Below are 24,380 nucleotides of genomic sequence, written 5' to 3' on the forward strand. Positions count from 1 at the left end.
GTTACTATTATTTTTTAAATTAAAACACTAGAGCAGTTTTAGGTTCTTAGCAAAACCGAGCATGGAGTATATTGACATACCCAGTACCTTACTCCCCAGTACCTCATAGCATTTCAAGAGCCTTTAGGAAGAATTATTTATAAAAACTATTTTATGTCTGACTTAACAGAAAGATTCTCTATGGCATTTCCAATATCGTGGCAGAAGCCGTTTTGGCTCTCATAGTCGAGGAGGGATTTTACCAGACTATTTTACAAATGGAGGGACGAAAACCTAGGGAGGTTAAGGTCCTGGAAGACTCCGTTTTCTCCTCCACCGCATCTTATGATGCGCAACGGAGCAGTAAATTCTGAGGAGCAGGGGCTCCTAGGAATTAAGTCAGAACGGAGGCGCTTTTGTCACGAGAGCAGAACTGAGTCCAGGATCCCAGACTGAGCAGGGAGCCGGGCCTGTGTTACAGGACTGACGATTGCAGGGAGTCTCTGGGACTTGGGCTTTGCGCCGTAGAGGCTCGGATTTGTTAGCCCTGCAACGGAAACGGGTCGATTTTAAATTGTAGCACGGAACTTAGGCGCGAGATTGGGAGGAAAAGCGAGAAGGGGGGAAGCGGCGCCTCGGAGGACTGAGGAGGCGCGCAGAGCCCATGTATTGACTGCCTGACTTCTGCTCTCGCTTTGAGCTTCTGGGGCTTTTAAACTCTTATTTTCCAGGCCTTTCCCTTTACGATTGAGTTTCACTTTTTTTTCTTCCTTCCCTCTTAAAGACGAGGGAATTTGAAGTAAAACATTTTCTAAATGCACTTCCGGAGGGACGGTTTTCTGGTAGCCGGAAGTAGCTAGGACGTCCCCGGTCGCCTCCGCACGCTGTTCCCGCGATGCTTTGTGGGAGTTGTAGTCCTGGGGCGGGAGGCTAGTGGGCGGTGTTCCTAATCCTCGTCTCTAAGGTAGGACACCTGAATCTTGAGGCGCTCTGCTGTAAAATTCTACCGTGTATTTGTTGCATATATTTAAAGGTTTTCTTCAGTGAGCATATGTAAAATGATGTTTGCTCTTTTAAAGTACTAATGAGCATAAAGAAAATAACAATGACGGGACGACTACCTTGATTTTATACAGACATTACAGAAAGGTATAAACTGAAACTAAAAGCTTCCCTTCGGTATCTCCCCGGTTCCCTTCTCTGGAAAGAAAACGTACCCGCTTTTTAGAGGAAAAGCTGAGCGCAAATGTACATGTTAATAAAAAGTACACGAAGTAGATAATACTACAATACTCTCGTCAACTTTATTTTTTCATTTGATAATTCATCCTAGAGAGTTTTCCATACTTGCACTTTAATTCTCTTTTTAATGGCTATAAAATAGTTACATCCCACAAATACTATAATTTATTCTTCCACTGCTCCTCTTCTCTACCCCATCCAGGGACATTTTGGTTGTTTCCAATTATTGTTGTTGCAATGATCGTCTTAAACATATTTTGGTGTAAATCCACAGGGTAAATTCGTGGAGACAGAAATATGTAGTTTATGAGGTATGTTTTATAAAAGTTGATAAATACCACCAAATTTACAAATTGTTCCAATTTATACACTTATCCAACAGTGTGTGAGTATGTTCACTTGGCTTTTGTTCTGGCATTGGATATTATCAAACTAGAAATTTTGCTAGTCTGAGAGGCGAACAGTTATGACGCTGATTTACAGTATCATAGTTGAGAATTAGGAGTGAGGTTGCATTCCTATTCATGTTTACTGGTCACTTATATTTCTTAAACTAGTCATATCCTTGCCCAGTTTTTTACAGGACCTGTGTCTTTTTATACTGATTTGTCTGTTTTTATTTGCATTCTAGGGAAATTAGGAGCAGCCTTTTTTCTGTTATGAGAAATGTGAATTTTCTTACCTAGCACATTATTTACCTTACGGTTTTGCTTTTGTATTTTCTGGCCTTGTAAAGGTGTTTGCCTAATCTTAGTATATCATGTTTATTATTTTTTTAACAGTTTCTGAACTATTTGATTATCTGTAATTTATTTTGGTATAGGAAGAATAGCTTTAGTTTTATAAACGTTGATTTTTTCCAGACATCCTACTTAGGTAGAACAACCCTCCCATGAGATGTTTCAGCAGTTTTGAAGGTTGCTTTGGGGAAACAAATAAAGAGGCCCTCCAAATTTTCTCAGATCTCCTGCTCATTTTGCTTTATTACCTTTTCCTGAATACCTCCCCCAAAGGTCATTAATATTTATTCAAGTATTCTTTCTAATCAATACACATCTTAAAGAGAAAAAATTATGCAAATGTTTTTAAAACCTACGAATGATTAAAGTAGAATCCCCAGATTGAGAAAATATTATGTATATTCAAATATAAGGCAAAGTTTTTTCCAAAACCATCCTTTTGGAAAAAAGGTAGATGGCTTATTCTTCTAATTTTACCAAGTTTTCATACAATGGAAGAAAAGCACTATTACTAAATTAATACATGATATGATTTTAAATATGTAGGTTTAGCTAAATCTAAAAGATAAGTACTATAAGAGGTCATTTGATCGTTTCATATACAACTAATATATAATGGAATATATATAACTATATAAATAATGAAATTTAAGTATTATATATGGACATTTGGCTATTTTACATGTAGTATATACACTATATTCATATGTAATGTATTCTTACATGACCTCAAACCTTTTGTTTTTTGTCTTAGTGGTGAAATTTAGAGTTGAGTTGGAAGGTTTATAAGATATATTCTTACCATTTGCTATTGTTTGAATAAGGCATTAGTGGGGATATCACAGTGCAATACTCTACATTTAAAAGAAGTTCTGGAGTATAAACATTTAGAAAAATATGAAAAATACAAGAAAAATAACTCAACTCACACTGTTTCCCTCTGGGCAGAGGGGGATGTGAGGCAAAACTTCCACTTTTTACTTACTAACCTTGGAATACTGTGTCTTTTAAAAAAATCCCAAATTTTTGAGGGTGAATAACATTTATGTAAATGAAAATTAATTTCAAAACAGGAATGTGAAATTTGTGTTAGTTTATAAAATAAGAAGAACATGACTGTCTAGTTGGGCACTTCCTTTCAAGGTGTGCTGCTTCTCTTATAAAGTCACAGTGCAAGTGTTTTCATCAAGGACCTGATCCAATTGAAATTCCATACCTATTAAACAACTCCCTCAACCCTCAGCCAGCCCATGGTAACCTCTATTTTTTTTTGTTTGTTTCTACAAATTTGACTTCCAGAGATTTCATTTAAGTGGAATCATCAAGGATTCACCAGAGACAGAGTGGGGAGCAGAACAGGCAGGCAGACGGAGGGGAGCAGCGTGCGCAACAGGAGAGGTCTGCCGCGCTAAGTGGGACTCTCCCTGGCCGGCCGGGAATCGAACCCGTGCTGCAGAGGCTGCGGACAGCTTCACAGAGCTGTGCTCAACCTGCTGTGCCACCGGGGAGGCCCTAATTTGTACTTTATTTTCAAATTTCATGTAGAACTTTTAACAAGAGTGTATATATAATGAAGGATTAGTAAAAAGTACCTTCAAGCTTTATTTGTCTTCAGAAATAAACCTTTTGGGCCTCCCCTGGTGGCACAGGTGGTTGAGCGCAGCGCTGTGAGACTGTCCGCAGCCTCTGCAGCGCCAGTTCCATCCCAGCAGGCTGGCGAGGGTCCCACATGACGCGGCAGACCTCTCCTGTCTCGCCCGCTGCTCCCCTCAGCAGTTTATTTTGTCAGTCTGCCTGTTCTGTTCCCCGCTCTGTCTCTGTTGAGTCTTCTCGCCCTCCCGCGCACCTGGCCTGTACCCCGGTTCTTGTAAATCTTAAAAAAGAAAGAAAGAAAGAAAGAAAGAAATCTTTAAAAAGATGCATACAAGTGGACTTGATGAAGCTTTTTTTTTTTTAAGTTGAGAATTTATGGGAGCATTTAAACAGTTAAGGCTAAAGGGCTAAACTTAAAATGTTGTATCTCTGACCACTGGCCTTCTCTAAATCCTAGACATGAACTGTAATTTCTAGGGCCACAATGAGCTGAAATATAGACTTCCTGGACTCACCTTAGACTAGACACTCCTGAATCTGAAGAGTGCCAGCTTAGGTGAAATGGCATAGTGGTCTGACTGTAGTCATCACAGAGTTCGCCTCATTGTCCTGTAATTCAGTATTGCATACATTTAGATTACTAGATCAGCTTTTCTTCCTCCTGAAACAAGAGGCAAAATGCGTTTCAAACTAACAAGAAAAGCTCTTTTAAATCTGGCTTACAGCAGCACATTCCAAACGACAGTAACCAGATTGGCAGGTCACAGACTACACAGCAGATGTCATCCCAGACCATTGTAAAAGCTATGTTTCATTGGTTGTTTACAAAAGAGAAAGACTTTTATTTTATTTTATTGCCTTTATAGCACAAATCATTATTTTAAATGATTTTGTTGGATGTTTCTTGTCTGTCTCTTTCCATTCAAAATGTAAACTATAAGAACTGAGACTTGTTTAGCATACCTTTCCCTACAATCTGCTGGGCACAAAAAAGGTTTTCATTAATTATTTGTCAAGTGAATAAATTACTTATGCTATGATATGAAATGAATGAAAATTTGCAATTTCCTTTTTTTTCCTTTTTCTGAAAAAAAGTGGAAATAACACTGAATAATAACATAAGTTTCAGTTGTGCATAATTAAAAATACATACATGTGTATATACTACATTAAGTTCACCAGTAAAAGTCCAGTTCTATCCTTCAGACAATTGACCCCTTTTTACCCAGTTAACCTGCACCTACCCCCTTTTTACTGGTAATCACTAATTGATCTTATAGTCTAAAAAGTTTATTTTTGTTTTATTTTGTGCATCTGTTTGTTTAGTTCTATATGAGTCTCTCTACGTATAAATGAAATCATGAGGTGCTTGTCTTTCTCCATCTGACTTATTTCATCTTCTACTCTTAAAACTTTTAAAAGTTATGAAAAATTCTAAACACACAGAAAAATTCCTGCTACTCATATTTAACAAAGCCTAAGATTTTACCATTTAGCGTCAATTTTCTTCATCTCTTAAAAAGGAAAGAAAAAGATAAAAAACATAGGAGATGGAGAGATGGCTAACTGTGACTAAAATACAGTCTTTGTCAACCCATAAGACTTATGGTTGACAGGCATCACTTACCTAAAGTCAAACTACAGATCCCAGACAGCACTGCAACAGTCAGGCACGTGGTCTAGTGTTTCTCTTTTGTAAACAACCAATGAAACATAGCTTTTACAATGGTCTGGGATGACATCTGCTGTGTAGACTGTGACCAGCCAATCTAGTTACTGACGTTTGGAATGTGCTGCTGTAAGCTAGATTTAAAAGGGCTTTTCTTGTTAGTTTGAAACGCATTTTGCCTCTTGTTTCAGGAGGAAGAAAAGCTGATCTAGTAATCTAAATGGATGCAATACTGAATTACAGATCAGAAGATACTGAAGATTACTACGCCTTACTGGGATGCGATGAACTGTCTTCGGTAAGACAGTGGATAAAACTGTTCTTTTTCATAACAGTATTTACAATTTTTATTTAAGGTTTTAAATTGGAAGTTTTAGTCTCATTGCTAAAATCTAATCTTGTATTTTTAAAAAACACTTTGGTTTCAGAGAAAGTTCAGAATTTAAATGTGTGTTGTATGTTAAATAGTGTTTGATGAAATTTTATGCAAGTTGCTGAGTGAAATATGTGTGTTCTGGCACATGGCCTTATACTCTTTCACAATATACTAAAAATACATTTCTGGAATTTTATTGTAATTGTCATTGGCAGTGTTTCATACTATACAAAAACTATACTATAATTAAAATGAAATAATTTTCTAGCAATTAGTTATTGTGGAATGTTTTATTAAAATATGTATTTTCATATGAGCAGTTAATTATATGAACCAAGAAATATTCTTTTTTGTGAATATGTCAAATGGTTTTTCCTTCCTAAAAGAGATATTACTTCTTAAAAGAGTAGCTTTTAAAACAAATCATGTGAGAACTCTATAGCTGTTCACTTGATCTATAAGAGAATAATGTTTTTAAAGTTTCCTATAGCCAAATATAAAGGTTGTACATTTTTTTAATTATGGAAAACTCATTTATAATTCTACTTCCCAAAGTAAATGTTAATGTGTGGTATGTTAATTTCCAGTCTTTTTCCTGTGTGTGTGTGTGTGTGTGTATGTTTTGGAAGACATGGTTGGGATAATATTATATATACTTGTTGATTCTTGCTTTTATCCATGGACATTATTACAAGGATTTCTCCATCCTGTTAAACACTCTTCATACACATTTTAATTAATTCATACACAATTTTATGACTGCATAATATTTGAATCAGTTAATTATTCTCTTATTGTTAAATACTTCATTATTTCCAGTGTTTCATATTTTAAATATTACTGAGATATATACAAAATATATTCACTATTATATATTAAATATATTAAAAGTATTTATAACTATTATCTTTAATGCATTTAAAAGCACTTAAAGCAAAATGCTTTTCTATTTATCTTTGTTTCATAAGACTGAAATTTAGTAATACAGTGTACTTTTATTATGAGAATAGGGTGCAATATTGAACACAGAGGATTAAAATCTCTTTTTTTATTACATGGAGTAAGTTATATTAGGTACTTTGATGTTAAACACACAAGATAGGTTATAATGATGTTTTAGTTGCATATTTTTCCTTTAGAATAATATGTTACTCTTTTTTATTTTGGTGGTAATTTGCTTGGAGCAATTGAGAAAATGTATTACCATTTTTTTTACCAGTGTTTCATATTTTAAATATTACTGAGATATATACAAAATATATTCACTATTATATATTAAATATATTAAAAGTATTTATAACTATTATCTTTAATGCATTTAAAAGCACTTAAAGCAAAATGCTTTTCTATTTATCTTTGTTTCATAAGACTGAAATTTAGTAATACAGTGTACTTTTATTATGAGAATAGGGTGCAATATTGAACACAGAGGATTAAAATCTCTTTTTTTATTACATGGAGTAAGTTATATTAGGTACTTTGATGTTAAACACACAAGATAGGTTATAATGATGTTTTAGTTGCATATTTTTCCTTTAGAATAATATGTTACTCTTTTTTATTTTGGTGGTAATTTGCTTGGAGCAATTGAGAAAATGTATTACCATTTTTTTTACCATGTATGGTATTCATGCTTTAGACTATTGCTAAATAATTTTTGAAGGAACTCTTAAAATCAAATGAACATAATTCACAATTAGGATTTTTAAAAAACTTTGTCATGCTAGGTGATAAAAGTCATTGTATTTTCATTATATTCCCATTCTTGACCCCTTGTCCATCTTTTATACTTATGCTATTGTCTTTTCAGTCTGCAAGAAGGAAATTTAGTTTTGACCAAACCTAATAAAATGATTCAATTGCTTGTTTATAATGTTTATAGCAGATCATTTATTACAATTTTAATTTTGTTTGTGGTAACCAGTGGTAGACACATTTCTCTGTGTATACTGTGACATATTAAAAGGATAATGAAAGTATTATCTTGACAACTTGATATTTTGATTCTACTTACAAACTGAAATGAGATACACACAGCTTCCTTTAATGTTACCATCATATGTATTGGTGGTATAATGATCAAAACCAGAAAATTGACATAGTATTGACATAGTGCAATAGTATTAACAGGGGCCAGCAAACAGTTGTCTGGTAACAGACTAGATAGACAAGATCAGGGAAGAGTGAGGCAAGCAGTGACTGCTTAGGACTCAAAATTTAAGGAGGTGCTAACTCTTAGAATTGTCAAAGTGCAGAATCCTGAGGGGTGGGGGAGAAAGGATCCATAAGCTTAGGTACCCTGCTTGCTTGACACTGATGCTAGCCCTGAGATAACAAATATCTTATAGTTTTCAGGATTTATGGTCTGTGCCACCACTGTTTAGTTCTGCCACTGTGAGAAAGCTATATAATATGAAAATGATGACCAGGGCAAAACTTCATCTAAAAAACAGGCAGTGGACCAGGTTTGGCTTGTGGGACAAAGTTAGTCAACCTGTGATCTAAAGTGTAGGCCTTATTCATATTTCATCATTTTTTAACTATGTCCCTTTTCGCTTCCATAATCCAAGCCACGATTCTCTATTACACTTAGTTGTTACGTTCCCTTAGTCATCTCCAGTCTGAATATTTCTTAGACCTTCTTTGTCTGTCATGACCTTCAATCTTCAGCATTACTTTATGGATTTTTAAGCATATGCAGCAATAATTCATTCCTTTAGGACCATCAACCCTTAATCTAGCCCCAGTGACCTGGGCATAATTACCAACTCCACTATTGTAAACGATGGAAGGGCACACATTGCTTCTGTAGAGTGACATCCTTCAGATGCTTGGTGGCTTTTAAGGTATGCATACCCTTGATGCCAGTCATGATATTTAAAGAACATCTGTCAGTCTATGCTCAAATATTTACTCAACGTGTGCCATCATGTGGGACTAAAAGTGATGGGAGAAAACAAAATAAAACAAAATGGTGAAATATGATGTGAGTGTATAAAGAATTTGGTATCTAGTCAAGAAACCAAAGTTAATACAGAGGAGGTTGAGAACAAACTGTGTGGTACTGCATATAAGTACAATAGTAATTAAGGAATATCTCAAAAGACGTTAGAGAAGAGATGGGACTTGAGATGGTCTTACTTGATGGTCATAATTTAGATTCATGTAGGGAGAGAAATGGGGCATTTGTGTGGCCTGAAAAACTAAAGAAGATTCATCCAACTGGGAATCAGATCAGTTCCTATTGTGTTTGAGAGTATTTCTTGGCCGAGATCAAGTTATTGCACTGATAGAAATTTTAAAATTTAATTTCTAAAATTAATCTATGTTCAAAAAGGAAATGTGAAGTATAAAGAAACCACAGCAGTTGTTACCTTAAGGGGTCTCCCCAGTGGCATAGCGGGTTGAGTGCAGCGCTGTGAAGCTGTCTGCAGCCTCTGCAGCTCCGGTTCGATTCCCAGCCAGCCAGGGATATACCCATATAGTAGGGCAGACCTCTCCTGTCTCACCTGCTGCTCCCCCCAGCAGTGTACTTTGGTCCTTCTGCTTGTTCTACTCCCTGCTCTGTCTTTGATGAATCCTCTCACCCTCCCGTGCCTCTAGCCTGTACCCCAGTTCTTGAAGAAAATAAATCTTAAAAAAGAAAAAGAAAATGTTACCCTGAGAGTGCTTAATATTTAGGCGCATGACATGTGCATGTCTGTTATATATGCATATATGTTGTATTTTTGCATTATGTAAATAAGTACACACGTATATGTGTATATATTTATATGTGTATTTTTATATGAGCTTGGAATCAGAATGCCTGGGTTCAAATCTTGCCCCTGCAACTTATTAGCTATGTACCCTTGGGAAAATTAATCTTATTTTCTGATTTGGTTTCCTAATATGCAAAATGGGAATAAGAATGGTGCCCATTTCATAGAGTTATGAAAGTTAAATGAGACTATTATATAAAGTGCTTAGAATAGTGTCTGGCACATAATAAGTCTCAATTAATCTTAGCATATATATATATATATATATACACACACACACAAACATACAAATTAAATGAATGTTACATAATCCTTTTGAGGTATAACGTGGATTTATACTGCACATAATACTTTATTTTTCTCATAGTTCGTCTTTTCTCATAGCAACATACATATGCAAAGTCTTCCACAAATTGATCTTTTTATGAGTGTAAAATATACCAGCCTATAGTTATATTGCAATTAGCTTTAACAAATATTCTATTAATACCTTATTACTTTTCATACAACATTGTTGTTTAAAATTTATAGCATTTTATGGTCCAACCACTATGGAAAGCTGTGTGGAGATTTGTTAACCTACTAAAGATAGAGCTTCCGTATGATCCAGCAACTCCACTCCTAGGTATTTACCCAAAGGACACAGAAACATTAATTCAAAAGGGCACCTGCACCCCTATGTTTATAGCAGCACTATTTACAATAGCTAAGCTTTGGAAACAACCAAATGCCCCAAAATAGATGACTGGATCAAGAAGATGTGGTACATATACACATGGAATATTACTCAGCAATCAAAAAAGATAAACTCATGCAATTTGCAGCAACATGGATGGAGCTGGAAGGGATCATGCTCAGCAAAATAAGTCAGAAAGAAAAAGAAAAATACCGGATGGCCTCACTCATAGCAGGAATCTAGAAAACCTAAATAAGGGACCAGGAAAAAGACTAATTATAATAAAGTAAAGATCAAAATCAACAAGCAACTATAGACCAGAGACACACTACAGGGGAGGATGGGGGGAATTGTATGGGGAATATAACCAAATATGGGGAATATAACCAAAATGAAAATGCGTACATTATGCAAAAATGAAAAATGATGTAAGAATTATATAAAATAAAATAATTTATATTTAAAAAAGAGTTGTAACTAATTTGTAAAATTTTTGTAAAACACTCAAGACTTGATTATTCATGTATAAGCTGGAAAAATAAGTTTAAAAGAAAGCCAAATTGAATTCAGATAACTAGGCATTTTTGCCATCTGTGCCTAGCTGACTGATCTCAATCAAATTATCTACTTAAGAATAAGGTACATATTGTATAATTCCATATAGTAATAAAATAACAAAATAAAAAGCAGATGGAATTTATTCTTCCTGAAGCACTGAAGGTAGATAAACAGTATATTAATATAGTTTACTTTGTATATTAAAAGTAGAGAATGCTATATATGCATATTTTAAAAAATAAATTTATACAATTCAATGCAATTAAGGACAATTTTTAGACGGCAGCTAGCTCTTCGTGGACTCTAAATGGAAAATAAGCCAAATAAAATCTAAGAGCATTCCTGTCAACAAAACTATGCTTCATTCAATGTAAGATTATGCATAGTTGTAATAGATGTAAGGTTTTATAATTTCACCCTAAGAGTGACCCCATCACTCAAAAAATAAAATTCCTATCAAGGTTAGACATTGAAATAAAAAGTACTAAAAAAGAAAAAAAATTATAGCATTTATTCATTGAATCATTTTATAACTGAATCATTTTATAACTGATTGAAATAATTCCTAGAATTGGAATTTTTGGATCAAAGAATATGAAAAATTAAATATATAGCTTTCATATATATGTGTGTGTGTGTGTGTATATATATATATATGGATATATATATATATATGGATATATATATATATAACCTCACAATTGCTTTCCAGAAAATTTTCACCTATTTGCATTCTCACCAGAAAAGCAGGAAATGCTAATTTTTTGCATCCTTAATTATACTGGTCATTATCATTCTTTGGAGGTTTTGATTTATTTGATTGTGACTAAAGTTGAACAGTTTTTAGTGTTTATTGGTTAACAGGATAGGTAGTTTTCCAGGCCATTGGGCACTGGGTCAAGAAGGCAGCATTCAGTGGACCTTGACATGGAGGGCCTCAGTTGCCCATGGGCTGCACTTGGCACTGGACACATGGTATGGAGATGCCAGGAGAGAAATAGAGCGTGCCCAAGACAAAGCAACACACTTAACCTTTACTCAGAGCCAGTCCTATATAGGAGATTTGTGTTAAACTTTGCAACGGTAAAACTATAAGAAATAATGAGAGACAGACAGGGGCTATTCTTAATTTTTAAAAACATAATATTGGCAAAATGCAGAAAATACAAAAAAGAAACTAAATAATCACAGAGTATTACTAAGATTTAACTATTTGACACATTTGTTTCTATGAACTAATACCACATTTTAGAATATTGCCTAATTGAGTAGAAATTAAAAATTAAAGCAGCAGTAATGATAAAACCCCCAATTTTTCTACCTGTGATCAATAGCTTTAGTTTTATCCTTTTACCCGAAGTTATCAAAACTTCTCAAGATATATACATAGTTCTGTATATAAATGTGTAAAATGTGTCATAAAGGATGTAACCTGTTACCTTGGTGGAAAAGGGGTAAAAGAGTTTTACTTTTTATTCTGGATTGATAGGAAATTTTTTCAGTTTGTGTATTCATGCATTACTTGTTAATTAAAAAATACTATTACTAGAATCTTTAGAATCTTTAATATTTAAAATTCTTTAAATAAGTCTCATTTTTAATTTCTTTGTTATATAAACAGATTATGGTGACTGATAGTTAAAGGCGGCACCCAAGAAGAGAAAATGGAATTACTGTTCTAACAGAAAGTCTTATCTCTTCTTGTTAGTCCACTGGGTTCTCAGTAGTTGCTTAACAAGGAAAAGAATTATCAGTCTTGGGCCTCCCTTGTGGTGCAAGGGGTTAAGAGGCAACCTATGAGGCTGTCCGCATCCACTGTGGCACAGGTTCGATCCCCGGCCAGGGAGCTACCCACATGGCACAGCAGACCTCTCCTGACTTGCCCGCTGCTCCCCTCAGCAGTGTATTTTGGTCAGTCTGCCTGGTCTGCTCCCCACTCTGTCTCTGGTGAATCCTCTCACTACCCCCGCACCTCTGGCCTGTGCCCCAGTTCTTGTATGCATGAATAAATAAATCTTTAAAAAAAAAAAGAATTATCAGTCTCAACTTTATATATATGGATATCTAATACAGTTTGTCTTATAAATTCAGATTCTACAATCTGTCTATAATAGATAATAAAAGTGAAGAAAAATTTTAAGAATTAATTAAAGATGACATAGAACTGATAAAAATGTTTCTCCAGTGATCTTATAACAATATTGAGCTGAACAGCTTGAGAATTCATTTCTCACACAAGAGGTAATTTGCTTTCATTAGTTAGTGGGTAGTAAATATGGAATTTGATAGGATTTTTTAACCTAAAGAATTTGGCCATATAAAACAGTGATTAAGATGATTGGATTTGGTGCCTTCCTGGTGTCTTAGGGGTTAAGGCTCAGTGCTATCACCACTATGGCCTGAGTTCCATCCCTGGCCAGGGAACTAACCCACATATGGTGCAGCAGATCTCTCCTGTTTCGCCTATTGCTCCCCTTACCAGTGTATTTCAGTAAATTCGCCAGTTCTGCTCCCTACTCTGTCTCTGGTGAATCCTCTCACCCCCTGCATCTCTGGCCTACACCACAGTTTTACACAAAAATTTTAAAAAATCAAGATCAACAAGCAACTATAAACCAGAGTCACACTACAGGATGGGGAGAAGGGAGTAGGATCAAAACAAGCAGGGAGGGAAGTGTATGGGGATTATAACCAAGATGAAAATGCATACATTGTGCAAAAATGAAAAATGATGAAAAAGATATATAAAAAATAAAAATAAATAAAAAGATTATTGGATTTGAAGTCCAATTGCTTAGTTAACAAAAAACTTAGCTTTTTAGTAACCAGTTAAATGACTCTGGACAAGTTAATTAACCACTGATTAAACACTACTATTGTGTTCTGACTATTAGCAAGCTTTATGTTGTGCTGTACTTACATTATTAATGTAATGCAAAGATGAGGATGCCTAGGCAGGTGGAAATTATATAACTTGATTAAAATCTTAAGGAAGTACTAGAATTTAAAATAAAGCAATCAGATTTGAGAGTCACATAACCTATCACTGTTGTCTCATGTTGTGTTTGCAATTATGATTAATAAATCCAATTCATGATAATGGGGATTGGATTGGTGTCTGAAGTCAAGTCAAATCATAGATGTCTCTCAATTGTTCTTTTAGTTTGGGTTGGAGTTTCTGTTTTCCCAGTCAAAATCTCTAACCAAGGTGCTAATTAGTAATAATCAACAAATTTGACTTCTGTCCTTCTTCTTTTATTGAGAAATTCTTGATAAAAAAGAGCCAAAAGGCAGGAGGAAGGAATTTTATAATGGATGATTTATAATCTGGATAGTCACTCTTGAATAATGAATGATGGCTAAATCTCTTTTCAACAATTTGGATGTGTGAGTACATCTTTCAAGTATTCTTTGGATAAACCTATCTGATCATTTTTGACCTCAGTATATTGAGCTCATAGGTATCCTGAGTTATCATCTAAATATACTAGTAAGTTAAATCATAATCACAGTTATTTAAATAGGAGCTTTTATTAGATGCTTTCTGAATTTTGTTATTGAGGAAATAATTTCTTAGAGTAAAAATCAAAGTGCAAATATAAGAATCAACATAAAAATATGGGTTGGGGCCTCCTGGTGGTGCAGCAGGTTGAACGCAGCACTGTGAAGCTGTCTGCAGCCTCTGCAGCGCGGTTCGATTCCTGGCCAGCCAGGGAGATACCCACATGGTGCAGCCAACCTCTCCTGTATCGCCTGCTGCTCCCTTTAGCAATGTGTTCAGTCAGTCTGCCTGTTCTGCTACCCGCTCTGTCTCTGGTGAATCCTCTCACCCTCCCATGCCTCTGGCCTGCACCTCAGTTCTTGAATAAATAAATAAATCGTAAAAAAATTTTTGGGTTGGCTATTTTGGCTATTTTGGGAAGAACTGATACCCAGTTTCTTCCTTCATGATGTGGAAGTTTGACTCCATATTTTAAACATTAATTTTTGTTTTAGGTTGAACAAATCCTGGCTGAATTTAAGGTCAGAGCTCTGGAATGTCACCCTGACAAGCATCCTGAAAACTCCAAAGCAGGTAATGTCTGTTTCTCATGAAAATGAATAATGTGTAGAATTTAAAAAATTATTGAACAGTAACTTGATTCTCTCCCTCCCTTCCTTGCTCCTTTCCTCTCTTCTTTCATTCCTTCCATCTTTTATTTAATTGTGGTGACGTTGGTTTACAACACTGTATGTTATTTGGAGTCATAGTTACACACCTCTTCAGATTTGTGTCACAATATCACACCTACCACCAAGGCAGCCACCATCCTCTGCTATAGTCCAGTATGCCACTTTTATTTTCCATCCTCTTTGCCCCACTTGTAAACTAATTCCACAATCATTTTGCTAGGGTTTGTTATTGGTTTGGTTTTGTATGATCCTTTGTTTTGTTTCTCTAATATTTTACATATAAGTGAAGCCATCTGGTATATGTCTTTCTCCTTCTGACTTATTTCACTTAACATTATTTCCCCCAGCTCCATCTATGTTGCAGAAAATGATAAGAGTCCATCTTTCTTTTTTTTAATAGCTGAGTAGTATTCCACGGTGTATATATACCACATTTTTCTGATCTACTCCTCTGTCCTTAAGCACTTAGTTTGTTTCCATAACTTGGCTGTTGTAGACAGTACTGCAGTGATCATAGGAGTGCATATGTCCCTTCAAATTAGTGTTTTTGCATTCTTTAGGTAAATACTTAGGAGTGGAATTGCTACATCATATGATAGATGTACTTTCAATATTTTGAGAAACCTCCACACTGTTTTCCCTGGGGGCTGGACCAGTCTACATTCCCACCAACAGTGTATAAGAGGTCCATTTTCTCCAAATTTTTGCCTACACTTGTTGTTTCTGATCTTTTTGATGAGGTCCATTCTCACAGTTGTGAGATGGTATCTCATTGTGGTTTTCATATGCATTTCCCTGATGGTAAGTGATGATCATTTTTTTCATATGCCTATAGGTCATCTATATGTCTTCTTCTGGCCATTTTTTAATTTTTTTATTTTTGTGAGTTATATGAATTTATTTCTATATTTTGGGTATATTATCCCTAGGCCAGATGTATGCAATTATTTTCTCGCATTCAGTAGAGTGTCTTTTTGTTTGACTGATAGTTGTTATTATTATTATTATTATATCTTTTTGCTTTGCAGAAGCTTTTTAGTTTGATGTAGTCCCATTTGTTTATATTCATTTTTGTTTTTCTTGCCATCAGCAATGAATCCACAAAGACATCACTTAAGCTAATGTTTTCTTCAATGTATTTTACAGTTTTGTGTTTACATCCTTGTCTTTATTCCATTTTGAGTTAATATTTGTGTAAAGTGTGAGATGGTGATCTAGTTCCATTCTTTTTTATGTGCCTGTCTGATTTCCCCAAAATCATTTGTTGAAGAGATTCTTTTCTCCAATGTATCCTCTTGGTTCCTTTGTTATAATTAAACTGTCCTTAGATGTGTGCATGTAGTTCTGGGCTCCATTGGTCCATGTGTGTCTGTTTTTGTTCCAGTACCATACTCTTTTGATTACTTCAGCTTTGTAGTATATTTTGAAACTGGGATTGTGATACCACCACTCTTCCTCTTTTTTTAAATCAGAATTGCTTTGGCTATTTAGTGTCTTTTTTCGGTTCCATATGAGTTTCAGTAATGAAATGCTTTCTTTTTGTGGTTGATTCTACTTTGATACCATTGTAATCAGAGAATATACTTGCGATGAATACAAACTTGAGATGAAACAAATAAAATGAATTTATTGACATTTGTTTTGTGACCCAACATTTGACCTATCCCAGAGAATGTTATGTGTGCTCTTGAAAAGAATGTGTATTCAGCTTTTGGAGGTACAGTGTCCTATAAATGTTTATTAAGCCCATGTGATCTAATTCCTCATTTAAGGTTCTTATTTCCTTATTGATTTTCTGTATGGTTGATCTGTCCATTGGTGAAAGTAGGTATTGAAATTTCTTACTAGTATTGTATTGCTGACAATATCTGATTTTAAATTTGATAATAGTTGTCTTAGTTTGATGCATCTTTATTTGGTACATATATATTGATGACTATTATGTCTTCCTGATGTAATGATCTGTTATCATTCTGTAGTGTCCATTTCTGTCCCTTGCTGACTTTTTCAGTTGGAGATATATTTTATCTGATATAAGTATGGATGTTACTGCATTCTTTGGGGTTCTTGTTTGCTTGTAAGATTGTTTTCCAATCTTTTACTGTGAGTCTGTGTTTATCTTTAGACCTTAGAGACAGCAGGAATTGGGTTTTGTTTTCTCTCCAATTGACCACTCTGCCTTTGATTGATGAATACAGTCCATTTACCTTTAGGGTAGTTATTGATATGTTGTTATTTTTTCTTTAGTTTTCTGTTTCTACCTAATTCCTTGTTCAGTTTTTGTGGATTTTCTTCCCTTTGATTTAGATAAAACATCCCCTTTCAGCATTTCTTGTAGAGGAGGTTGAGTGTTGGCAAACTCTCAGTTTCTATTTGGGAAGGCCTTTATTTTCCCCTCATGTCTGATTGAGAGCCTTACAGGATATAGTATTCATGGATGGCATTTTATTGTTAAGTATTTTGAATACATTGTTCCATTCTTTCCTTGTCTGTAGGGCTTCCTCTGAGAAGTCTGATGTTAACCTGATAGGATTTCCCTTATAGGTTACCTGCTTTTCCCTAGCCACTTTCATCAATGCCATGTGGTGTTATATTCCCCTGAATCTCAATATGCTGTGTGCTGTGGGTTTTTTTGCCTTGGCTTTATATTTCTCCCCAGGAGTTCTGCACTCTACAACAGTAGCAAGTTGGAAGTTTTAGGGGAAGATGGATAGAGAACACTGCGGGGAAGAGGAAGGTACTATCTCTGACTCTCCACACTGGCCACCATCTATCCTTATCCCCTTTGTTCACAGGCCTTGTTCACTATGGTTATTCTCATTTTCTTTCTACACTGGCATACATATAAGGTATATATGTACTTTGATTTTTCATAGGGAAAATGTTATGATTAATCCCTGTCTATAGTTCCATATTGCACAAATGATAAACCCCAAACTCCTCTTCATTAAAAGAATATTTTTCCTGATATCAAAATCAACAAACAACAATGAACCAGAGACATTCTATGGGGGGTGGGGGGTGAGGAAAGCAGGGATTGGGGTCAAAATAAGGGGGTTGTAATTGTATGGGGAATATAAAAATAAAATTTAAAGAAAAAAAGAAAAAAAAAGAAAAGCATTAGGCAGAACAATTTTCAGAGCTCATATTGAGTTGGGAATAGTTTGTTTTCCAGTACAGTGGAAAAAAATATTTTTCCTATTTTAAAACTTTTTAGTAATTTTCTGTGGAAATTACTGATCCCTTTGATTTATATAAATAGATCATTTTCTAATCTGTGAAGTCATCTTCTATTAGATACTTCACTATTACTTTTACCCATTGGATTTTCCCCCTTTAAGGCATAGTTTGTTTAAGGAAGTGTGAAAAAAATCATAAATGTAAACTTGGTAAATTTTTGCCAGTGTATACCAGTTTAACACTGCCCATGAAGATATATAACATTTCCCTGCCAGTCCCTTTTCATGTTCTGTTCAAAGTTAGCACCCTTTCCAAGTCTTTGATCACTGTCACCATTGATTAGTCTTGTTTAGTTTCGAATTTCATATAAATGAAATCATACAGTATATAGGTACTCCTTTATGTGTGACGTCTTTCACTTTACATTATGTCTGTAATAGTTCAATTTTTGTAATTACTGGGTCTTTAGGAACATACTCCTTTATGTGGTACTTCCTCCTCTCTCCCCATGCCTTATCTTTCCATCCTCAGTTTTTCTCTATCTACAAACCCACGTGTTCTACTCTCCAGGTCTAGAGTCTTGAGAAAGCCTTGCTTCCTCTGCCTGGAGCAGGAATGCCTGCACACCTTCCTGCCCTGCTGTGATTGGTTAGGTCATGTTCCTGCATCAGGTCTCAGTTTAGCCATCACTTCCTCTGGGAAGTCCTGTGTGCCCCAACTATTCAGAACCCCTTCCAAATTAGGCAGCAAACTCTATGTATCATGCTGCCTATTTGCTTATTTGCTTATTGTAGTCCAGGAAACTCAGTGAAATAGGCTGGCTGCTTATCTTGTTGACAGTGGTATGTCTTGCACTTAGGAGAGCACATGCAATGGAGGACACCTACTTTGCACAAATCATTTCTTGAATGAGTGAATGAATGACCTAATGGACATATTCATTACCTCTTTGAACTGGAATTAATATTAGGATAGATGTCCTAACAAAAGTATAAACATTTGAAAAACAGCCACCACCCCAGGTTATTCTTTAACTTTTTTTTTTTTTTCCCAGTGAAGCCTGGTTTTAAGTTGTTCTCTGTCTCTGGAAAACAATATCTTTTCAGGGTACATGATGAATCATTACATGTGTAATCATTAAGATTTCCATTGCCATAGTGATGGTGGTTTTCACATATGGGCTACCTTAAAGTTACTTGTTGTACTGGACTGTGTACATATTGCCTAAAATGAAAAGGTACACAGTTATCATATCTCCCTTGTCAGGCTTGCAGTTGATTGATGATACAACCTTTGATAGGGACTGTTTTCAGATCTGTTTAAGTATCCATTTATTCAAATTGGATTAACATGACTTTCTTAAAATTTAACTGGCTCTTTTTATACTCAGAGAAGGATTAAGGTTATTGATAAAAAATATTTTAAAATATTAAGCCAAAATTCAACCTGTTGCTGAATTTTTAGCTTGCCATAAATCTGGAAATACGTTAGACAGACTTTGAAATTTATTTTCATTAAGGTGAAAGACTACCCAATAGACCAACCACAGGTAGAAGAAATTAAATTTGTATGTATGTACTGGTTCCCCACATCTCCAATTCCACTGTCATCCAAAAGTAGAGCATCTCTACGAAAACTTTCCTAAGCCAAAGTAAAGTGAAGAAGCAATTACCATTAATTTGGAAAAAAATTTTCAGCATTTTCCAGACAAAAAACAACCTACCAAATCATACCAAATAACACATGAAACCTAAAATAACACTAACATATAGTAAAAGCTGAAAAGATAAGATAAACACACAGCTTGTATAAAGCAGTGCCAAGGGAAGTTTCAGGGTGTGTGCTGCCCCTATAAAAGTTCTCTGCAAAGGAAACTGTAAATGCTATTTTAACTTTTTGCCTTTTGTCTTAAAAGTGAAAATTCTCTTTAGGTTTCTTTCATATAATGAAAATGGTTACCACCGTAGGCCCTTTGGAAGAGTGAAGTGAACTTTTGAACAGCGAGGGATATCTGTATAACTTTTGATCCATTAAATGTAGTCTCATCATTGCCATTCACTTTATGGATTTGTTAGCATGATAGATTAGTAGATGTGAATACAGACCTGTCTGTCTAGATTGCTCTGAGCTTCCACTTAGATGGTAGGTGGCAAGAAGATCTTCTTCAAGCCTTAGCATTTGTCATAGGTGAAATGGTTAGATTAATAGTATATTATCTAATGTGTCTGCTGTGGAGATGAGTCCTGGATGCAGGAAGAGCTCAGTGAATGTGGACAATCTTGATTCAGTGAACTTTCTTATTTTATGCAGTATTCCAAGGTAAAATTTAACAAAATGAGATAGTTTTCCCTTTTATGAATAACTATTAGAATATTCTTACTTTCGGGCCTCCCTGGTGGCGCAGCGGTTGAGCGCTGGGTTGCGAAGCTGCCCGCGGCCTCTGCGGCGCCGGTTCGATCCCTGGCTGCTCCCCGGCCACTGGAGGAGGGTCCCACATGGCGCGCAGACCTCTCCTGCCGCCCGCTGCTCCCCTCAGCAGTGTACTTCGGTCCTTCTGCCTGTTCTGCTCCCCACTCTGGCTCTGGTGAATTCTCTCGCCCTCCCGTGCTTCTGACTGTACCCAGTGCATGTATAAACAAAACAAACAAACAAACAAAACAAATAAATAAATAAATAAAACATGCCTCTATTAAAAAAAAAAGAATATTCTTACTTTCATAAATAAAAATCTAAGGCTTTAGAAATGTCTTCTCTTCTTCAATTGTGTTCATGTAGATAGGACTGGTTGTGTTATAGAAATTGTGTCATGAAGTTCAGAAGTTCCTGATTATTGCTTATGCCAGTCTCATGACAGTAACTGCTTTGGGACAGTGCTTTATTAACTTTTCTTTCAGACTTACTGTAGGACCTGTGAAATGGTATTTTTATTATTGATTTACAGGATTCAAAAGCCTTTGGATTTTTGAAGAAAGGGAGCTCTATGTCCCTTGCTAACTGATGTATTTCAATGTCTCATTGTTTATCTACTTAAAAAACTCTTTATTGCTTTCCCCCTTTAGAATAAAAATAACATATGGTAATAAATGATATTGAAAGTGAAAGTCTGCTATTATCTCTTCTGCCAGAAAACCCCTCTTAACAGTTGGTATATTTTCCCCCAGGTTTTTTTCAAAGCATGTTCTGACATTACATTTTTATTATTTCTCAAGTAGCAATAAGTGATCTACATGTAAAATGTGGGTAGAGTAATACAAGTTTTGTTGCAAGATATGAATTTAAAAAGACCCGTGTGTTTTCAAAGTACACTTATGGATTAAGTCAGAATGCCTCTCAAACGTTCCAGTGTCATTAGCTCATATAAGATTATAAAATGAGATTTCTCTTCTCAGAATTGGCAAATGTTTATCTTGTGTGATTCACTTGATTAGCCAGTATATTAAAGGACAAATATAAACCAGAGCCCAATTTTATTAAATGTGGTGACTAGGATGGAGCAAGGGAAAGGTCACTTAATGGGAAAGATAAAGTCTCATTTGCTTTCTGCTTATATCAATTATTGAGTGATTGACATTAGAACAATTCCAAATGGACTTCTTTTGTTCAGGAAACTGTGAAATGAGGCCAACAGTAATATACAAAGAGAAGGTGACTCATAGATAAATATGTAAATCTCTACAGCCACTGCTCTAGTAGTAACTGGCATGTGCATCCATAGTGATAATTTCATGAACCTTTTATTGCTGTTGGGAAAAGTGACAGCTCGTTTATACAGTGGGGCATTTACGTGGTCTTCAGTAACAGAAGGAATTGCTCACCAGGGTGAGCTGATATGGTGAGATGCTATTAATTTGTTTGTTTTCCTATAGCTTTCAATAGGTCCAACTTTAGGGTCTTCCCTTTAACACTCACTATTATCATTACCTGGAGAGGTCGTATTAAATAGCTAATGGCTTGTAAGGTGTCAATGCTGTCCAGCTGTGGAGCAGGTTCTAGAATTGCCCTGCTATGGTGAGCAGTATCTCTGGCTGCTGGGGGGAGTGCTGGAAGTGATGATGTTTAGGCCACGAGGGGCTTGGGATCAGTAGCTCTTTCCCAACTATAGAAACATTGCAGGATTTTTGCAGTTGGTATATCATCAGTATTGACTGCACATTTGCCCTAATACCTTCTGTTCCAGAGGATCTTGACTACTTTTCATGAGGTATTTTTAGCATTATCAAGGTAGTTTTGTTTTTGTCAATGATACTGTTAAAATGTCCCAAATTTACAAACTGTTTTGAGGATATGTTATCAGTTTTGGTACTTGGAGCTCAGGGAATAGCACTGGATGGATATTTTTATATTCACACCAAAATGGAAGCATTCGAATACAAAACACAACAAAACAAAAACAGACAATTATAAACCAGAGACATCCTGCAGGGGAGGAGGAGGGAGAGGGATCAGAGGGAGGGAGGGAGGAGCACAGGGGACTGTGGTGATGGTGCATGGGTGCATTGGGGAAGGAAATTCTATGGGGACTACACCTGGGGGGGGAAAAGCAAATATTGTTTAAAAATGAACAATGATGTAAAAAATAAATATTAAAAAAATTAAGAGGATTAGGCACCTGTAAAAAAAAAATGGAAGCATTCATTTATTCATTCAGTGAGCAAATACTTTCTGACTCCTACTGTCCTGCTTCAGTGGAAGGGGTGCAGCAGAGGATAAAACAGATACAGTCTTTGTCCTTGTGGAGTTTTTATTCTGGAAGAGGAGACAGACCTCAACAAGTGCTGAGCTGACACCTGGGAGAAATAAATCTTGTGAGTGCCAGGGGTAGAAGAGTTCCTGGCAGAAAGGACAGCAAGTGCTAAAGTCTTGGGGCTGGAATGTGCTTAATGTACTCGAGGAACATCAAGAAAGCAAATATGGCTGTTGAAGGGGATGTGGGGGAAAGCAGAAGAAAGTGAGGTCAGAGTAGGAAGAAAGGACTATAAGGCAGGCAGAGCATGTCAGGCCTACCAGCCGAGGAAAGAATTTTCAATTTTATTATGTGGGAAATGATAAGTCATTGGCGTGATCTTGTGTGACTTATTTTAAAAATATTACTCTAACTGCTGTGTAGAAACAAGATCAAGGCAAAGGCAGAGAGATCAGTTAAGCAGAGATGACTGAAAGCAGGGCTGTGGCAGTGTAGGTGGTGATAAGAGGTCAGCTCTTGGGTTTATTTTAAAATAGAGCCAGAAGGGTTTGCTAATGTATTAGAGATGAGATAGGTGAGAAAAACAATGTCAAAGATGTATTCAAATATGTAGAAAACCAATGAAGTATTTCCTGACTCCCCAAGTAGAACCAGTATTTCTGTTTATCACATTGTATTGAAATGATTTGTGTATTTGTCCGCTTCCTTACTGGACTCTGAACTCTTCAAGGGCATGACCTGAATCTTACTGATGGATGATAACATTTTTATTATCCCTAGAGGTGGAGGAGAAAGTGGAGATTAGAGTGTAACATGCACTGCAGGGAAATGGAAGGAGCAGGAAGGCAGTCGGTCAAGTGTTGCCTAGAGAGCATAGCTGGGGAGCCTGTCTGACTTGCATATGAATTCTGACTCTATCACTTGAAGTTTTAGGCAAAGATACAGTAATGTCTTTCTGTATTAGGTTCGTAAAAAAGGATCAACAACTACAGCATCTATCTTATCAGGTTGTGGAAAGGAAAGAAACTCATTACCTTCCCATTTCCCTGTGCCCAGATCTTGGCAACCACTTATCTACTTACTGACTCTGTAGATTTGTCTCTTCTGGACAGTTAATATAAATGGAATCGTACAATATGTGACCTTTTGTGACAGGCTTCTTTCATTTAGCACTATGTTTTCAAGGCTTTTCCATGTCATAGCATCTATCAGTATGTAATATCCATTGCATGGATATACCACATTTTGCTTATTTGTGTATCAGTTGATAGATATTTGAATTGTATTCACTTTTTGGCTAATATGAATATAATGCTTCTGTGAACATTTGTATGCAAGCATTTTTTTATAAGAATGTTTTCAGTTCTCTTGTGTATATATTTAGGGTTGAAATTATTAGGTTATATAATAACTCTGTTTAACATTTTGAGGAACTGTCAAACTTTTTCAAAGTTGCTACACTCTTTTGGGCAATCCCACTTGCAATATATGAAGCTTTCAATTTTTCCACATCCTCTCCAACCCTTGTTATTATCTTTTTTATTTTAGCCATCTTAGTGGCCATGCAGTGATATCTTATTGTGATTTTGATTTGTATTTCCTAAATGAATAATGATGTCAAGCATCTTCGCATGTGCTTATTGGCCATTTGTATATCTTCTTGGGAGAAATGTCTGTGCAAATACTTTGCCCGTTTTAAAACTAGATTATTGATTTTATTGAGTTGCAAAAGTTCTTTATAAATTTGAG

The 24,380-nt window shown here is 35.6% G+C and overlaps 1 protein-coding gene across 5 annotated transcripts in view; it reads left to right on the forward strand.

The window, feature by feature from the left end:
* Window positions 1-24,380, forward strand: part of DNAJC12 (DnaJ heat shock protein family (Hsp40) member C12) — a 64,329-nt gene that overhangs the window by 24,613 nt on the left and 15,336 nt on the right. For 2 of the 5 annotated variants that reach the window (XM_037495913.2, XM_054690224.1), the window contains 2 exons: window positions 5,415-5,521; window positions 14,591-14,669. In XM_037495913.2, the coding sequence (XP_037351810.1) occupies window positions 5,444-5,521; window positions 14,591-14,669 (157 nt within the window). In that variant the 5' untranslated portion in view covers window positions 5,415-5,443. The other 3 variants (XM_037495911.2, XM_037495910.2, XM_037495909.2) reach the window with 3 other exon arrangements.

This window comes from Talpa occidentalis, unplaced genomic scaffold, assembly GCF_014898055.3.
Source record: "Talpa occidentalis isolate TD23 unplaced genomic scaffold, MPIMG_talOcc4v2.1 talOcc4.8, whole genome shotgun sequence".
NCBI classification, from domain to species: domain Eukaryota; kingdom Metazoa; phylum Chordata; class Mammalia; order Eulipotyphla; family Talpidae; genus Talpa; species Talpa occidentalis.